The sequence below is a fragment of the Tinamus guttatus genome, unplaced genomic scaffold (genome assembly GCF_059628265.1).
Source record: "Tinamus guttatus ecotype Peru unplaced genomic scaffold, ASM5962826v1 Tinamus_guttatus_pri_ptg000079l, whole genome shotgun sequence".
NCBI lineage: Eukaryota > Metazoa > Chordata > Aves > Tinamiformes > Tinamidae > Tinamus > Tinamus guttatus.
In genome coordinates, this window is record NW_028288613.1 from 4,932,837 (window position 1) to 4,949,623 (window position 16,787).

At 44.9% G+C, this 16,787-nt stretch overlaps 1 protein-coding gene across 2 annotated transcripts in view; it reads right to left on the minus strand.

Moving 5' to 3' along the window:
• The window catches only part of GRK5 (G protein-coupled receptor kinase 5), a 150,964-nt gene that overhangs the window by 77,241 nt on the left and 56,936 nt on the right, over positions 1–16,787 (minus strand). For both annotated transcript variants that reach the window (XM_088520087.1, XM_088520088.1), the window contains one exon: positions 10,871–10,966. In XM_088520087.1, coding sequence (XP_088376213.1) covers positions 10,871–10,966 — 96 coding nt within the window. Of the gene's footprint in view, positions 1–10,870; positions 10,967–16,787 lie in introns of those variants that run through there.

A 16,787-nucleotide genomic window follows, 5' to 3' on the forward strand; every position in this document is an offset into this window, starting at 1 on the left:
TTTACCTCTTCCACAGAAAAGCATATTTAATTAACGCATTCCACAAGCTCCAGGACTCCTTGCAGGTGAGAATTCCTTCGGTTTCGAGACACGGCAGTGCCGGCTCTGGAGGGCATGGACAGTTCATGAACAGCTCTCCTTTGCATGCGGGCTAAGCAGGCTGGAAACGCATCGCAGAGCAATAACTGAAACCAAAAAATTGTGATTTGAAATTGGGAAGGAAGGGGAAGACAGCTGGAAACGTGCATTATTTAAAATGCTGTAGGATGAGAAACAGATGCTGGCAGGCCATTTGCAGAGCTATACGTTCCACAGCTTATGCTGGCTGTTGGCAAGAGGAGCTGGTATCAAACCCACAGAATGCAAAACCACCACCACAACTGGCATCCAGGCGGGCAGACCTGGCCAAGAGTGAGCGATTAGGGAGCCAAGATACACTGTCTCTCTGCTCTGGTCTTCTGCAGGGTTGAGGTACAACAGCAAGACACGGTAGGGAAAATCACACTGTACCTGTCGGAGAGATATACAAAGGGTTTCCCTGACAGGGGCTGACTTGGGATCAAGTGTCACCAGGATTTAAATTCACTTAAATGAAGAAAACATGAGAGGAAGAAAATCGAAGCGGTGTATTTGTTCTGTAATTCTCGTCGTGATGATCCACATCTCACACCTACTGTCCCCCTGAACTCCCACTGCCTTCTCTGCTCTGAGCAGTTCAAAGATCTCTCATCCCTCCCGAACACATGCTGCTAGTGGGTGAGCTGGCAGCAAGAGGAGATTCCCTTCCCTCTGCTGCCTACCAGAAAGGGAAACCCTGGAAAACTGCCAGGCCTGGGGACATGTTGGGGAACTTTGCTGAGGGGAAAAAAAAAAAAAAAAAGGACAGAATTGCACATAATTTTGCCAGCTAAAACATTGTGTTAACTTGCTTCAGTAGAAGAAAACCAGCTTACACACAAGATAAAAGCTTTTGGAGAGATGTAATTAGCACTAACATTGCTCAGCACCTAGTGAGACCAAAGACAAAAATCTCCAGAGCTCAAGAGGTACAATGATCTCTCCTTAATGACACAGAAGGACAGAAAATTTTCAGCTTGTCTCATATCAAATGAGAAAAGAGAAAAGAAATGAGTATCTTATGCACAGTAGGAGACACAGTGAGCTTTTATGAAGCTTTTCATAAATTTGAAGTGGTCTACAGATGCTTACTAGTAGATTGATTATTGGTGATGACGATTTTCCCTGTAGGAAATCCCAGCCGTTTCACAGTGCTGTTGAGAATAAAATCCCCTCCCTGCTCTGCACCAGGATGACGTGTCCCTGTCACGGCTCCTCTGCGATTTAGAACAGAGAGCAGTGCCGGGGAAAAGCCCTGGGGACCGGGCGGCTCCGTGTCCTGCCGCTGCCCGTGCCGGCGCTGCCGTGATCGCGGTGTGCACGGGCGCCCGGCGCGGCACGCGGCCTCCGCAGGGGTGAGAACTCTGTGTCGCTGCTCTCCACACCTCAAGATCTTACCTAAACTCGTCCGTTTTTAACTCACAAGAAAGGCTCCAACCACTAAGGGTACTTTAAAGTAATTTTTTTTTAAAAAAAGGACATGAGCTCCTTAGTCATAGGACATGGGGTTATGGTGCCTCAAGGACAGCCACAGGCCCCTGGGCAAGGATGAAGGCAGTCTCAGAAGGAAAGCATCTCTGCCCTTGAGGGAGACACCTGAAACAGAGATAAGGAAGATCACAAAGCCCACTCCCAAGGGCTGATAATCCACAGGCTGATTAATTACTGCTCTTTCCACTCTAGCTTTTGTTTGCCTTATCCCAAGCAGTACAAGCCTCAGGACTACTACTGCTCACCAAGCAAAGGGCATGCAGGCCACACTTGAAGCTCTGTGTGTTGAGTTTACTGTTCATGAGAAGGACTAAACATATGCTGAAAGGTTGAATGGGAGGAACGGTATATCCCACTGTGAGTACTGCTTGTCTGGTCTGAAGAGACTGTTTCTGAAGTGATTATACCAAATTCTTCCAACACTCAAAAACATTTTGTCTCTATTAACCGTGTTTATAAACACCAAAAGTATTTCAGATCAGGAGTTATGGGAGCCCGAAAGCACTTGCTTATAGAGAACTGTTTCAACACTGCAGTTGAGCTGGATGCTGCTTCTGTGAGAGCAGCCTTGCACCAACCTGTCAACACAGTCTTGTTCTAACTTGTCCAAGTGACATGTCAAAAAATCAACGTGATGTGGATAGACCCCCCGTGTGCTGCCGTGTCAACATAATGTTGGTGCAGGGCAGGAAGACGATGAATCCGGCAGCTACAGAGAGGTTTGTAACTATTGCAGATAGGTTATAATTTATGGCTCACTTAATACATCAGAAACCTTTGAAATTAACCACTTGATTTTCTGGAAAGGAAAAAAACATTTTCTCAACATTTTTCTTAAAACATTGAATCACTGCCAAAGTGATTTCAAAGCAGCAAATAATGATTATGTGAAAAATAAACTGAATCTCTGAATGACTACAGGGATTCAGCCAAACTATCAAAAATCAGGGTTTTAGTATGATTTCCCTCACTTTATGCCTTAAAACTGGAACTAAAAGCTATGTGCAGGATCACCACATAAAGAGCTCTCTTATTCTCCTTTTCCTGGAAAGGTAGAAATTAGAAACACTATAATATTAATATTTCATTAGGTTATCAATTATTAATAATAAAAAAACATTAATTTATCCAAGTCTTGTCTCAGACATGGATTTATAATGAGTATAAATACATAAACTATTAATCCACAAATTCATTTGCAGAGTCTTAAATGATATTTAAACCTGACTTTCGAATTCACATGCTTTAGTGTCCTTTTGCACAGTCAAAAAGATATAAGCCAAACCAGCTGAACTGAAGTCCACAGATCAAGGACCCTCACAAAGAAGGAAGAAGTACACTTTGTTCCAGAGGTATTTTTTTCTAGCAAAAGAAATGTCACAAAGATAGAAAAAAAAAAAACAAAAAGAAGCATTAGATTTCAGATATTCAAAATAGTATATACCAAAAAAAAAAAAAAAGAATTCTGCTTTCATGGACTTTGGAGGACTTTCATGTAAGTAAAGACTAAACCTTTTTCTGGTTTTAAACAAAGAGGAGGATATTTCTCTTCCTTCTACCTCTATTTCACTGAAAAGAGAAAAAACAGGGCATTGAAAGAGAAAATAAGAGAGAAAAACACTGGTTTTCAGCTCTTTATCCAGTGACTTGTAGCATTTCTGTGCCCCGCACTTCTAACATGACTATTTCTAACACAGCATAAAACGGAGTCCGGGCACCAACCTGGAGGTCTTTGCAATAAAAGAGAAGAAACCACGTCAAAAATACTGCTTCTGCCATCATCTGCCCCAAAAGAGCAACATCCCCCCAACAAGCACTAACTCCTGCCAATGTCCTTCCTCCCCAGCAGCCTGGATGGACCCTCAACCATGAGCACGTCCAAACGCTGCCCCAGCCCCTTCACAGCATCCCTGGGAGTTAATTCTGCTTTAACCTTTTCTCTCTCTTTTCCCTCCCTTCAAGTATCCTTCTACCATCATAGGATGGCTCTGGTCAATTGAAATTGAGGGAAATGTTCTCTCTGACTTCAGCTGAGCTGGATGGAGTCAACCCAGCTGCAGGCCTCTCTTTGCCCTGCTATCTTATTTTCATTAATATCAGTAGCAAAGTTAAAGTGAGTTAAATAGGAACAGGAGTAAGATTTTGTCATAAATGGAGCCTTAGCTCTTATTCCCTATTTCCAGCAAATGCTAAATTGCTTTTAAAATAAACTACCTCAGCGACCGAGGACTAGTATTTAACAGGACCCGCAAGCACTTCTATGGCATTTTACAATTCTGAATCACTGCATAAGTATTAATTAGCCTTAATGACTCATATTACCTAATAAGATAACAAAAAAACCCTGCAGCTCACAATATCTGCTTCTATTTTCAGTGAGAGATGAAATGGATCTTTTAGAAGGATACATTCTCTCATAATTCCTTTTCTGCCCATCACTGTAACAATTTTTGGAAACAATTCAGAGTGCGTCATGGCACTTTTTCTTCTTAATTTGTGAAGAAGAATTTCATACTCAAAATAGAGTCTTTGCCACAAAATTAAAAAAACAAAGTGATAATACTCATGCTTTAGGAGGCTTTATACTGAACAACTACTGGTGTGGACTTACGGTTTGGTAAGGAGATGTGGGTTTGCTGCCTGCTCTTTAGGGAGAAGAGCGAGTCTTTCTTGGTTTCTTTCTGAGTTGCCACTGCCAAGGTAATGCTTAATGGATTAAGTCTTGTGAAATAAATTCTGTAAATAGAATGTGGGCTGAGATCATTTAAACTCATTTCCCCTGCGTCCCCTTCCCGTCCTGGAAGCTGTCAGGAACAAGCCGTCTGCAAGCAGCCTGTTCTCCCAGCGTTAGTCTTCAGTCTCACTAGATGTGTAAAACAGCTTTTTTTTTCACATATTTTCTGTGATGGCATTGAAAAAAAAACGTGAAAAACAAAAATCCTTCTCCATTCCGCTCATTGCTATGAACTGGCTACGGCTAATCTTGCAAGGGCACCAAACATTGCTCTGTTTGCCCAGTATCAGAACACTAGAAACCTATGTTTATGGTAGAATTATAGTTGAATCTTAAGGATTTTAAAGAAAGGAACTGAACCAACTGTGGGTTTGTAAACAAACAATATGGTTTTGACGTCAGCCGTATCGTTTCATGTACCGGAACAGTATCTATCAGACAGCCAGTTCCTGCCCCTGAAGAGTTTCTAATTTAATTTAGATGCATTCATGATATGGGACAGCACATCAAATCCAGAAAACTACAGGGTTCTGCTGAAGACAAGGTCTATGCTGGGAAGGCTGTGTAAGCCGCACTTTGAAGGAGCAGCAAAGACCTTTGGGCTGGAGGAAAAGAGGGGAAAGTTGTGTCGACTGTAGGAGAAGGAAACAGCGCGGGAGGGGAGTGTAGAGAGGGGATGCTGTCAGGGGGAAGAACTTTTATTTTTTCAGAAATAAATCAGTTTGATTTTTTTGGGGGGCGAGAGTATTAATGCTATTCAAAGAATCTGCATAACTCTTTCCAGAGCAGTAAATCCCCCGCTCAGCTTTCAGCACTTCCAGCTTTGCCTGCAGCCCCTCTTGGGTTCGTCCCGTCCCACAGGGACCCCTCGCCGGCCCAGGGCGTCTCCTGCTTGTCCCTGCAGCACAAGGGACCCTCTAGCCGCCGTGCCAGGACCAGCCGGGGCTCTGTGCACGCGGGGCATCCCCCAAGGGCAGCGCAGAGCACCAGGGAGGTGCCTACCCTGAGCTGATGCAAACCCACCAGCACGACCACCCTTTATACTGGGATTTATCTTACATTGCAGCTACCTACTGGTGCTGAGGTGGAAAACTTATTTCAAGGATTATAACAGCGATACAATATATATACTTTTTGTAACTCAACAGTATTTTTTTACCTAACTGCTTCCAGTTTCCGAGCTTTACAGAAACCTAGTCACTCGCAGGGGTGTTTTGGAGTTCGGTCCTGTTCTGCGCACACAGCTCCAGCTGCATGCAGAGCACACCAGCATCTTCACATCAAAAATGACCCATGCCTACATCTCTGCAAACATAATTGGAGGTTCCTTCCCCTATGCACTATTGTATTGCGTGCCAGAATTTTTTGAGTAGCTGTTGAAAAAAACTATTTCTAATTAAGATGTAAGATTTCTAAGAAAAGCTGATACTTTCTATAAAAAAAAAAAAAACTCAAATACTCAGAGTATATTTTTGGCCAAAAAAATATGAGCAGGAGTAATATTCAAACTGACACTGTAAGATCATCACAGAAATCAGAGTGATTAATATCCAGTTATTTACCACGGAAGCAGAGTTGTAATTCCTCTGCTTGATTTGTGGCTTTCAGGATTACGTTTTTCAGCCACACATTTTAATCAGGAGATATATCAGAGGTGAACAATTCGGTGAAGAGAAAGTTGGCTAATTATTTGGGTTCTATCTGTCAATATATGTGAACAAAAAGCACCAGGCTGGGCTTTTGCTGCCTTTTCTCTGCGTGTTTCAGTGCCTCGGTTTTGTGAGCGACACCATCACTTCATCCCAAATCCTGGGCCCTGCTTCCCGCTCCCTGCTGGAAACACTTCCCAGTTCCCGACGTGCTCCCTGGCCAAGGAGGACAACGTGCCCCCTGCCACATTATTTTGTTAGCACATCAATAGGCCACCGGGGCTCCCTTTGCCTGTCCTTTTACCCAGGGCATCCACGCTGCCCTCAACCTGCTGCAGGGTCTGCACCACTGATAGGGAAAAGCCAGAATAAGGGGGAAAAATCACTTACATAGAGACCTCATCATGCCTAAAGAAGTGCAATAAAAAAAATAAGGCGGGGGGGAAAGAGGCTGTCTTTGTAAAAAAAGAAAATAAAGATCGTGTGAACCTTGAATTCTGCCCCACTTGTGCCGAGGCCATCTCTACAGAGCATGCAAAAGGGCACAGAAGGGTATTTTTAACAACACTGAACAGACCCTGCAGAAATGGATGCTCAAAGCTAATTTTACCCTGGATAAATGGTACACAAATGACATAGAAAAGGCTAAATGGCACAGGGAGGACTTTTTTTTTCTCCTTTTAAACCAAGCCTGGCAAAATTAGCATTAGTGGGGGGAATCTTTCTAATAGTGCAATCTCGCTGGTTGTAATGGTTTAACACAATAAATTCTCAGCATTCTCCCTCCGCCTGAATACAATGCACAGCCAGAAACTTCTCAGATGAAGGAGTTAAAGGATTTTTGCAATAATGCAACAAATGAGTCTAATGTAGCAAACACCAGACACATTCTGTGGCAGTTTTCCCCACAAACTTCAATATATGGGAAAAAAACCTCTTGATTTATTATATAGCATTTGGACAGTTACGAAAGAAAATTTGCCAAAATTCAGAATAATCAACTCTTTCACCCAAGTAGTTTTTTTTATGAAAGAAAAAAGCACAGAATGGGTCTGAGCAAAGTAAATTAAAATTCCACACTTTTAACCAACAGAACTTTTTGCGTCATTCAGAAATATTTACAGACATCCATAATCTTTTATCATCAAAAAAGACACTCTGGCCTTCAAAATTACAACTTTCTCTTACATTTTTGTTTACTGATGGCCTTTAAACTAGTGGGTATCACTGGCTTGTGGCATCTGTTCATGCAGGAATTCCTGCATCAAATGCAGGAATTTCTAAAACTGCCCTAACCTAACTATTTTTTACCTTTCCCTTGAAACATCTCTTTTGCTAAGCTGTCATCTGTGCGTTTTAAATATATCACTATTCTGTTTCCAAAAAGCATCTGCAATACGATTGATTGCTACTAATGTCGGGAACACCAGTTTTGATTGATTAAAAGGGCTATTAAATCCAGTATTAAATCTGCCAAGGGCTCACTGTTTTAATACAGCTTCTACCTGCTTTGGACCTGCAAAAAGAAACATTATTTGCCACTCATTGCAAATACTCAGAGCACGTCCCAGTGAGCAGCCCTGCTGCTCCATGGGCCCAGCACATCAGCACACAATGCAGAACGTCTCTGAAAAAGGTGCTGTGCACTTTGGACCAAAAAGAAAGGAGAAAAGAATTTGCTTTAAAATCTGATGCAGGAACCAGCCCCTTGGCTAAATGGCACTTTTAATAAAGATGTTTCCAGTGTCTGTTTGTTTATCATAGAAAAAAAATGCTACTCCCTGGTGTTTTGATTTTTGTGTCTGTGCACACGAAGGAGGGGAAAATGGGTTTTACTAAGCAGGCCTTTCAGTAAGACACCAGATGATGGATAGTCAAACAGAGGCTCCTGTAAACACAGAGGGAACCAAAAGGTATGAACTGACTCATAATTGTGTCAACACAGGTCGCAGACCCTTGGTTTATTTCAGCCTTCCTGTTTTTCACAGATTTCTTTTCATACTACACTGTTTTTTTAAGACATAGACTCTTTTCAGTATATCTTAGTGGGGTGCAAAAAGCACGCACATTTTTACACCAAAATGAGCGCATTTACACACATATGTAGACTAAATTTCCCCAATTACCACTGCAGCATTTTCCACCCAGGGCTTAGGGCAGCATTAAACGAAGCGGTGCCTTTCCTGCCCACAGCGCTCTGCCAGCTCTAATTGAAAGGCAGCAAACGTCCATCCCATTCCCACCCCCAAGGTTTTCCCAGACGTTCTTGGGAAGCATCCAGAAGAGAGGAACGTAACAAAACCTCAACAACCCAGTCCTCCAGTTCATGCAACCCACTAAGCTTCAGTAAGTTGCTTTTGTTAGTTATTAACATGCGACAAGGCAGTGAGATCTGGGCTGTCAGATGAGCAAAACTACCGGAAAACTGACACACAGCAAAGGGCAAAGAGGTCTGTGATGAGCAGAAACCATCAATTTTGTGTCTTGATGTCTACAGCTGAATTGATGCAGTCTTTTCTTTAACAGAAAAATGCATGAAGGTTTTCTTCTCTGCTGGCTGCAGATTTCCATAGGCAGTAGAAGAACAAGGCGCTCCAAGGCCTCTGTTTCCCTATCAGATTTGACTGGCACTAAGGGAGGGACTGGGGAGCAGACGCTCAGGGCAGCTGGATCCCCTGCAATAACGCAGAGGTTCAGCTGGCAGGTGACCCCAGGAGGCTCTCAGAGCACCCCCTCACAAAACCACCTTTCTGCCCGTTCTTACCCAACAGCTCACTTCAAAGGACTTGCAGAAAACAACAAATGAAGATGTGTAAAAGCAGGAGACTTGCTGTGCTGGACCATCTTCTTCAGCAGAAATGGCAAAAGTTTATAGTCTATACCCAAAAAGCCTGTATTTGTCTCTGGCACTCTGTTAGTTGTACACAGCCCAGTGCCTTTGGGACATGCAGGACCAGATGGGCTCAGGACCTGGAACAGATCCATGCCATGGGCATGGCATGGACCACACGCACACAAAGCGCTCCACAGTGAAGACCTGCACAGTCTGGCTCATCCTAGACGTGTCGGATTCACTGGATGTGCAAGGGGAGCTTATCTGCTTATAAACAGCAACTATTTGTCCAGGATGTTTCAATCTCAGCTAGATTAACTGAAAAATAGTAGAGCCAGCAAGGACACATGACCTTACTTGGGCTAAATGGCATCTCATTGCTTGTGCAATCATACCCAGCTCATTGGGAAGGCTGTTCAACACAAAGCAGGCACAGAAGCAGGATTTGGACCTTACCCCTTGTGTAAAATTCGTAATTATGGGAATAATTATGGGAATTCCCATAATTATGGAGACTGCTGCCAATCAACAGTTAATTTTTGCATATGATGCCATATCCATGAAGAGCATCACAACATGAACCTCTTGCCCTGTTACTTCTCCAGTTCTTTCATGAAAAAAAATGCAAAATAAACTATACTTGGGACAATGCTTCCATCAAAAAATGCCAGAAACACATTTCTTCAGAAACACAAATTTTAGACAGACTTAATTTTCTAAAACTAATCCTTTCAGGATATTATTCCTTTGTAAAGAGCAAGAATGTTAGCTGATGCAGTTTTCCCCTTTTGGACGCAAGGAACACCAGAGAGAATTCCCCATATAAACTACAATATATTAAGCTGGGTTCACTTCCAGCAGGTTCTGTACCAGCAGACACAGCTCCAGAGTTTGCGTGTCTGCAGAGCATGTAAGTGGCCACGAACTGGGAAAAACACTGCTGTCTCCTCACTGCCTCCCCTCTGTTTCTTTACCTCCTTTTAGGCTGACAGCAGAAGACGAAAAAAGTGCAATTTACTGAAGGAGACCATGAAGAGAGTTTCAAAACATTCCACATACTTTCTCGACATAAACATGCCATGAGTTTCTAAGGTAAACAGTGCTTGGGCACTGTCAGTCAGACTCCAGGAGTTTACCCAAGTTAGCCAAATTACGCTGCTTGTTATCTCACTTGTTACAGTTTCTTGCCTTTCATTCAGTCAGTGCCAGTGCTGGGATTTATGTCAGCGTAAGGGTAAAAAGGAAGCCTCAATTGCTGAAATTAACCTCTTCCTGTGAGGTTACATGGAGCTTTCCAGTGAAAAATCACAAGCAGACATCTGTTACCATTCTTTGGCAAGGAAGGAGTTAAAAGTATGTTGAAATTTCTCAGCTATATGAGCAGGAAAAAAAGCTGTGCTATGGGAATGGTCACTGCAAGTTCCATTTCCAAATCTGATGTATTTGGCCCACATCAATAAAATGAAGCAATTAAATAAAAATTTATGAGTTGTACAAAAAACACATTAAGACAGTGTTGTGATGATGTGGATATGGAATGATACTACTGAGCAAATGTGCTTGGCAGATGAAAGTGGCTACCAGCTCAAATGTTATTATCTGGAGAAAAAGTAGTATTAATCTCCATCTGCATCAGAAATCTCACTGTTTCTATCATGTCTCATTTCCTAGCAAATAAAAGCCTTTTTTTTTTTTTTTACCAAGTGGCGCAGGATGTGATGAGACTCATTTCTGAATACCCCTTAACAGCTGCGTTGGCCTTGATATGTACCAAGTCAAAGTACCTGTCCCATATGGCAGGTATTGCCAAACTGGAAGGTCCCCTTGGTTTTGGAGCCTGTGTGTGTAAAGCAAAGGGCCTGATCACTGTCTGCAGGGCCTTGCAGCTGCATCGTGTCTAGTTAGGAACCAGAACATGTTTAGTTTGCACATCAGCATCACAGGGGCTCTTCATCTAATAATGAGCACCTTTAATGCAGTTTTCCTGAAGCAGTGTTCATAGCACATGTCATTTCTGCAGGATTCCAGGAAAGCGAAAGCTCTTACCTATTGTTCTCCGGAGATCTTCACACTGGTTGATGTGAGGGAATTTCAAGATTTCCTTCCACTTTTTGCTTTTGCCTTTGCGTTTCCCTCCACCTCCTGCAAGATAAAAAACACCAGGATTAGCCTGCTCTGGGGGCTATGCCCAATCCAGAATTTACCAGCAGTCCCAGCCCCTATGGGTATCTTTAACAGCCTCAGCTGATACTCTGTGGAACGAAAGTGCAGGTCACACTAAATTTTGAGCTTAGTGAGGCTGAGACAGGCCAAGGAGACCACACGTGGCACCAAAGCCAGCTGGCCAAGGTTGGGGGATCAGGCTCAAGGCCTACCAGACCCACCTCAGATACCAGCGCCTGCACTGAGCACCCCTAGGCCACCTCCACGCAGCCGACAGCCATTTTGTGCCAGTCAGTCTGGCCAAGTCACAGCCCACCTCTTTTCAACTTGGATCTCACCAGCTCTGCCATATAGCACTATACAGCTTGCACACACACTGCCACGCTTCCTTTGCTATAGAAGAAAACGAATGTAATATCCTCATGTGGAGAAAATCTCTTTTGGGTTCTTTTCTTCCCTTCTGACTCTTCCCCAAGACTTCCTGAACCGGCCTGTCCTCACAGCAAACACCCTAGCTGGCTCCTGCAGGAGGACGAGGTCTGAGGTCCTCAGCCCCACCACACATTCACCCATGAACCTCCCACCTCAACGTCCTGCTGCCAAAAGCCTGTTGCAGGCACCATGGGCCTCACTAGACACCACGTCTGAGCTCATCTACCCCAATCATCACCAGCACAGGCAGCTTCCAGCACCCACAGCTCTGCTCCTTGCTCAGCTCCCTCAGCCCCCACAACCCTAACGCTGGCTGACACATGCTGTCCCCCAGCGTCACGCTACACGGCCTCTCAGGTTTGAAGAAGCTCAAATTAGGGGAATATTTTCCTGTTTTTCTTGTCTTTTCTTTCGTTCTCCTTGGGCATTTCTTTACCCGAGCTGTCTCCTCTGTTAGACCTCCCTTTCCTGCAGCCTGGTTGTGCCCAAGCAAGGCCTCAGCTGCCACAGCAGCTAATGAGGAGCGCAGCAAGCACAGCCCTGGCTTGGGGGTTATTCCCTGCTCTCCTGTCTGCCTGTCCTGCTCAGAAAGGCTGGGAAGCCACCTGGGAAAGAGCATCCCTCTGAATGTGAAAGCCCCGATGCAGCCAGGGAGAGCCTCTGAGTCACTGCATTTAGTGCAATTCAGGCCCCGCACACAAAATCCTGTTCACTGGAGTCTATTTCACATGCGCTGGCACGTAGAATGACTAATTCAGAGCCCAGTTAATTCTGTAGAGGAGCTGGTAGAGTCACAACTGCAGATTGAGAGTGTTTTGGGTAGTACATGGTATTGCAGGCTAAATTAGGAGCACTGACTCAGAGGGGAGCAGAGTGTTGCACAGAAAACACGGGCGTCGGAAGAAAAATTGCCAAATATTGCTCTTTACGGGCATTTCTGATCATGCACTTTTCCACAGCCTTTGGTGAAGGACCATGTCTCACCTTTTACTCCTTTGATTTTGGTGACCAGCGGTTTTGTCCCTGAAGAGCTTGCCTTGAATTCCTTTAAACACCTTATTGACGGGAATCTGAGGTATGTCTGCATCGTGCAGTGCAGAGCTGTCTGCATGAACAGTGGAGGAATGGGCTTGTGTAGGCTATCAGGAGCACGGCTGTGTTACCCTTCCTGGGACAAGGCCTAGAAAATCGTGACTGTCCCTATACTAGTTGGCATTACACAATACAGATGCGCCCTTTGGATCTGTAATGAATTCTTCTTCAACGTCTCACCTTCAGCAGACCCAAAATTCCACCGCTAAAGTCATTTCCTCTCTCATCCCTCCCACCACAACATTAGAGACGCTGTCTTGCTCCCTCCTGCTGGCACACGTCACTTGGTGTCATGTACCGAGGTCTCAGGTACGCTACAAGGCACCAACAAGAATGTTGTGGGTTGCAGTGTGCACGAGTCCACCCATTCTCCTGGATGCAGAGGACGGAGCCGATGGCCTGGATGGTTCCTCCACTGTTTCTCCTGCAGGAGGCTCAAAGCACTCCGCACGCCGGGTTTGACGCCTCATCATACTGTGCATGACGTTCCCTTGCCCCCTTCCGCCCACTCAGCGTGTCTTCCCTTCCCACACTCCTTCGGGAAATGATCCTTCCTCCAGGAATTCCCACTTCCTTTTCTCCACCATTCATTCTCTTCAGCTGCAGTTTCTTCCCTGAACTATTGTGTCACGTTTTCCTCAGAACTCACTTATCTTGGGAACTTTCAGTTCCACTCCGCGCTGCCCAACCTGCCTGGGGATTAACCGAATTCGATTTGTATTTATTAGCAAAGGGGGAAGATAGAAACGAAGGGCAGGACAAGGAGGGAGAGAAACTGCTGCATGGTGTCAAAGCTGAATGCTGCACTGGAGGCAGCAGAAGGGCTATTCAGTCACCTGGGCAGTAGTTCCTGTTAGAATTCCCAATGATTCCTTGGCAAAGAGGGAGGTGGGAGGAAGCCAGATGAAAGCACCCTCTAGGCTGCATCCTCTAGGCTGCATCTGCTCAACACTGGCAAATTTTCACGCACTGAAGGTCTGCCCTTTAGGCCAAAGCACTGGAGATTTCAGGGTCCACCTGCATTTCCATCCACCTCCAAGGAAGTCCTCAGAAAACGGTTGCATCTTTAGCAGCACCAAGCAGTGCAGGGCACTGCAAAATAGCTATTCGCTCTAAGCGACAGCCCTGAGATTTGTGCCGGGCAGCACTGACTATATTAGGCTGCACCAGGATGTTTTTAAAATCCATTTGATGTAAAATATGTATTGATATATTTATGATGGATTATGATGGCTTTCTAACATTAAATTTCCATCAAAAGGGGCGAAGGGCTCCGCAGCTCCCTGTTCCAAGGGTGATCGATACAGCCAGCCTGTTCTCCGCTCCCGTGGCCCTGCTCCAGGAATAACAGCCTTGCCTGATGAATCATTTGCTCTTAGCTGAGCGTGAAGCCGCGTTACTATTTTGCCTGTGACGTCTTTATGTTAAAGATTCTGATCAACTGCTTTAATCGAGCTGACCTTTCCGCTCTCAGCTTTTCTTGTGGAGCCAGCAGTGTTTGCTGGCTCCAAATGTAATTCTAGGGGGGCTGAAGGACATAATGCAGTGAGACAGCTGACACAGGGTAAATTGTCTCGCAGAGCTAAAAGCTAAAAGGGGAGGTTTCTCTGAATAGGTCAGTAATTGTGCAGGTAGCAAAGGGAAGCTTTTCACACATTGCCTTGATTGCTGCCTTTGCACTGTCTATTCTGGCTAGGAGGATTTGCAATCTTCAGGGCAGCTTTTCTGAGCAAAACCTGACAGATGTGTCATGTTTTATACGTGGCTTTTATCGTGTGGCTTGGAGGGTATGGCTGATTTAAAATCTTGGTTCGATGGCGATACCAAAGGGTGAGCTCTCTGCAGCAGCACGAAGGCTCAGCTCCGCTCCCCTGCATTCACCTGCCACCTCACGTTTGCAAAGCGGGGATTGAAGATAACTCTCTAGTACGTCAGCCAGTCCTACAGGAAAAAGAAACAAACCTCTACACACTACCTATTAAAAACACATGGCATCTTCATACCACCTTATGATAGGGGATGGCAAATCTAGCTTGGATCTTTTTGTGCAAACAGAGAGATTTAAGCAAAACGACACAGGCAAAGCGCTTCGTAGCAGGTGAATCTTGTTAACTAGAGAATCAAGTCATGCTCCTGCTCAGGGATTAGCGGTATTTCCTAACATGGAGCTAACCATGAGGACGGGTGCACTCATTCCCACAGCGTCCTGTAGCACCGGCCTTGGCACCCCTGGGCAGCACCTCTCGATCTGGCTTCCCAGCACGGGCCAACTGGCTTCATGTGTCTGGGCTCTTCCCACCCGGGCCCATAAAGCCCCCATGCTGCCAGGCCTGCCTGGCCCAGGCTGGCCAATATTTCCATGCCTTCAACTCTATCTGCAACGTGGTTAATCCATAACCTAGGTGAACTCCCCAGTGGTCACTGAGAGCGGACTATGGTTTGGATCTTCCATTTCTCAAGAGGAGCTAGGCTCTCTCCCAAGTCCTTTACACGCAAGTTCCGTACGCTCTGATTACAAGACCCTGGTTACAAAGCATGTGAAAACTCAAAAACATATTAAAAGTCCAAAAATCATGACGAAGGGCTGTAATAACAGTCGGTCTCCATTAACCAGAAAACAGAAGCACAGTACGAACAGACACATGATTCTTCACTTCTTCCTCCTACCAGTCTTCCTCTACCCACTCTCCCCGATCAAGGTATACAGCCATAGGGTACCCTTCTTCCTTGCGCCTCCCTCCTAACACGTCTTTTGTCACCTGGACTTAGCAATTGCCATATTGTGTTAGAACAAGGGGTCTGGCTAGTACAGTACTGGCCGCAGGCAGTTTCCAAGCACTGTCTTAGAAATTCACTGCTTTTTCAAACGTTTGGAAAGAGGGAACTTTCCTCCTGACCCCGTTACTCAGATATGACTAACAGAAATGTGAAGATATATTGCTTCTTCCTCTTAAGATCTATACTATCTTAATTCAGGCTCTTGTTACAGTCCTAGAAAAAGCCCCGGACCACTGAACGCCCTTATACTTCATTTGAGTATAAATTCCAAAGATTAACCATGTGTTGGTGAAGGAAAATCAATTTTAAATATGACACGACTTAATTCCTGGAGTGTCTCTTCCTAATGAGACAGCATGAATAAAAACTTCAGCCCATCAGGTTTCCCCAAGAATCTTCAGTATCTTCTACACATCCTTTCTTGCTCATCCAGGCTCCAAAGCAAATGGTCCCACTCTTCCTAACTTCACACAGAAGTCAATCCAACTTTGCCATTCCCACCTATGCTCTACTAGCAAATTGAAATGTTCTGTTTCCATAGAAGGAAAGACATTGCTCAGTCTCTGCCCCTCATCCTGTCTTCCTTATCTGGGAGAGCAGGAAAAAAACAGGAACTTTATCCACACAAGATCTTAGCCCATCCTCTCAATTAAGCTGTGCTTAAACAACCAAGACCATGAGGAACCTTTACATGAATCACCTTCCCCTCTCACTCCAAGCAAAAGGGGGAAAGCAGGAGGACAGGGCTTTCAAAAGCAGGTAGAAGTCCCCTGTTCACTGAGAGGCAATGCTTTTAAAAAACAGCTTTAGAGGCTCAAGAGTTTGTACGTTACAATAAAAATCCACAATATGCCCTCAAAAGAGAATCACATTATGTATCTGTTTCCGTTTATCCTAATCTGTCTCTATCTCCTGCAGTCTCCTCTGGGGAGGGTGATGTTGAGCAGAGCCACAGGCTGTGCTGAGGGTTCCGTGTCCGTCCTCCCCGCTGTCACGGCCTGTTTGCACCCACAGCACCTGCACGTCGCTACAGCACGAGCCCCATGACCGCTGGGGAAACCCCTCTGCTGCTCCTGGAAATGAACAGCAGACGTGGTCCACGCTCCTGTACTCGGAACCACCGAGATGAGAACCTCCTTGGCAAAAATGGCAACTTTTCCCCAACACAGTGTGGCTGGCTTGGCAATCTCTGCTGACTACCGGAGCGCTTTGTTTGCCACTCTCATCTGAAGGCCTCATAACGCTGCCTTACATAAGTCACTGTTCATAAACAAGTATTTACTGCAGGAAGATCTACCTATTATTTCAATGAAGAGGCCAAGTAGTACTAATGAATGACCAAAACACGGCTTTAACAACACATCTTATACACTAATAATAACGCGTATGTTAATTACATGCTTTAATAACAACTGTCCTGGAGGCACACAGAAAGCTTAATCTTTGAAGACCAGTCCTCAGGGTTTGACTTCCAAGGCCATATTGGTACTTCTGCAGG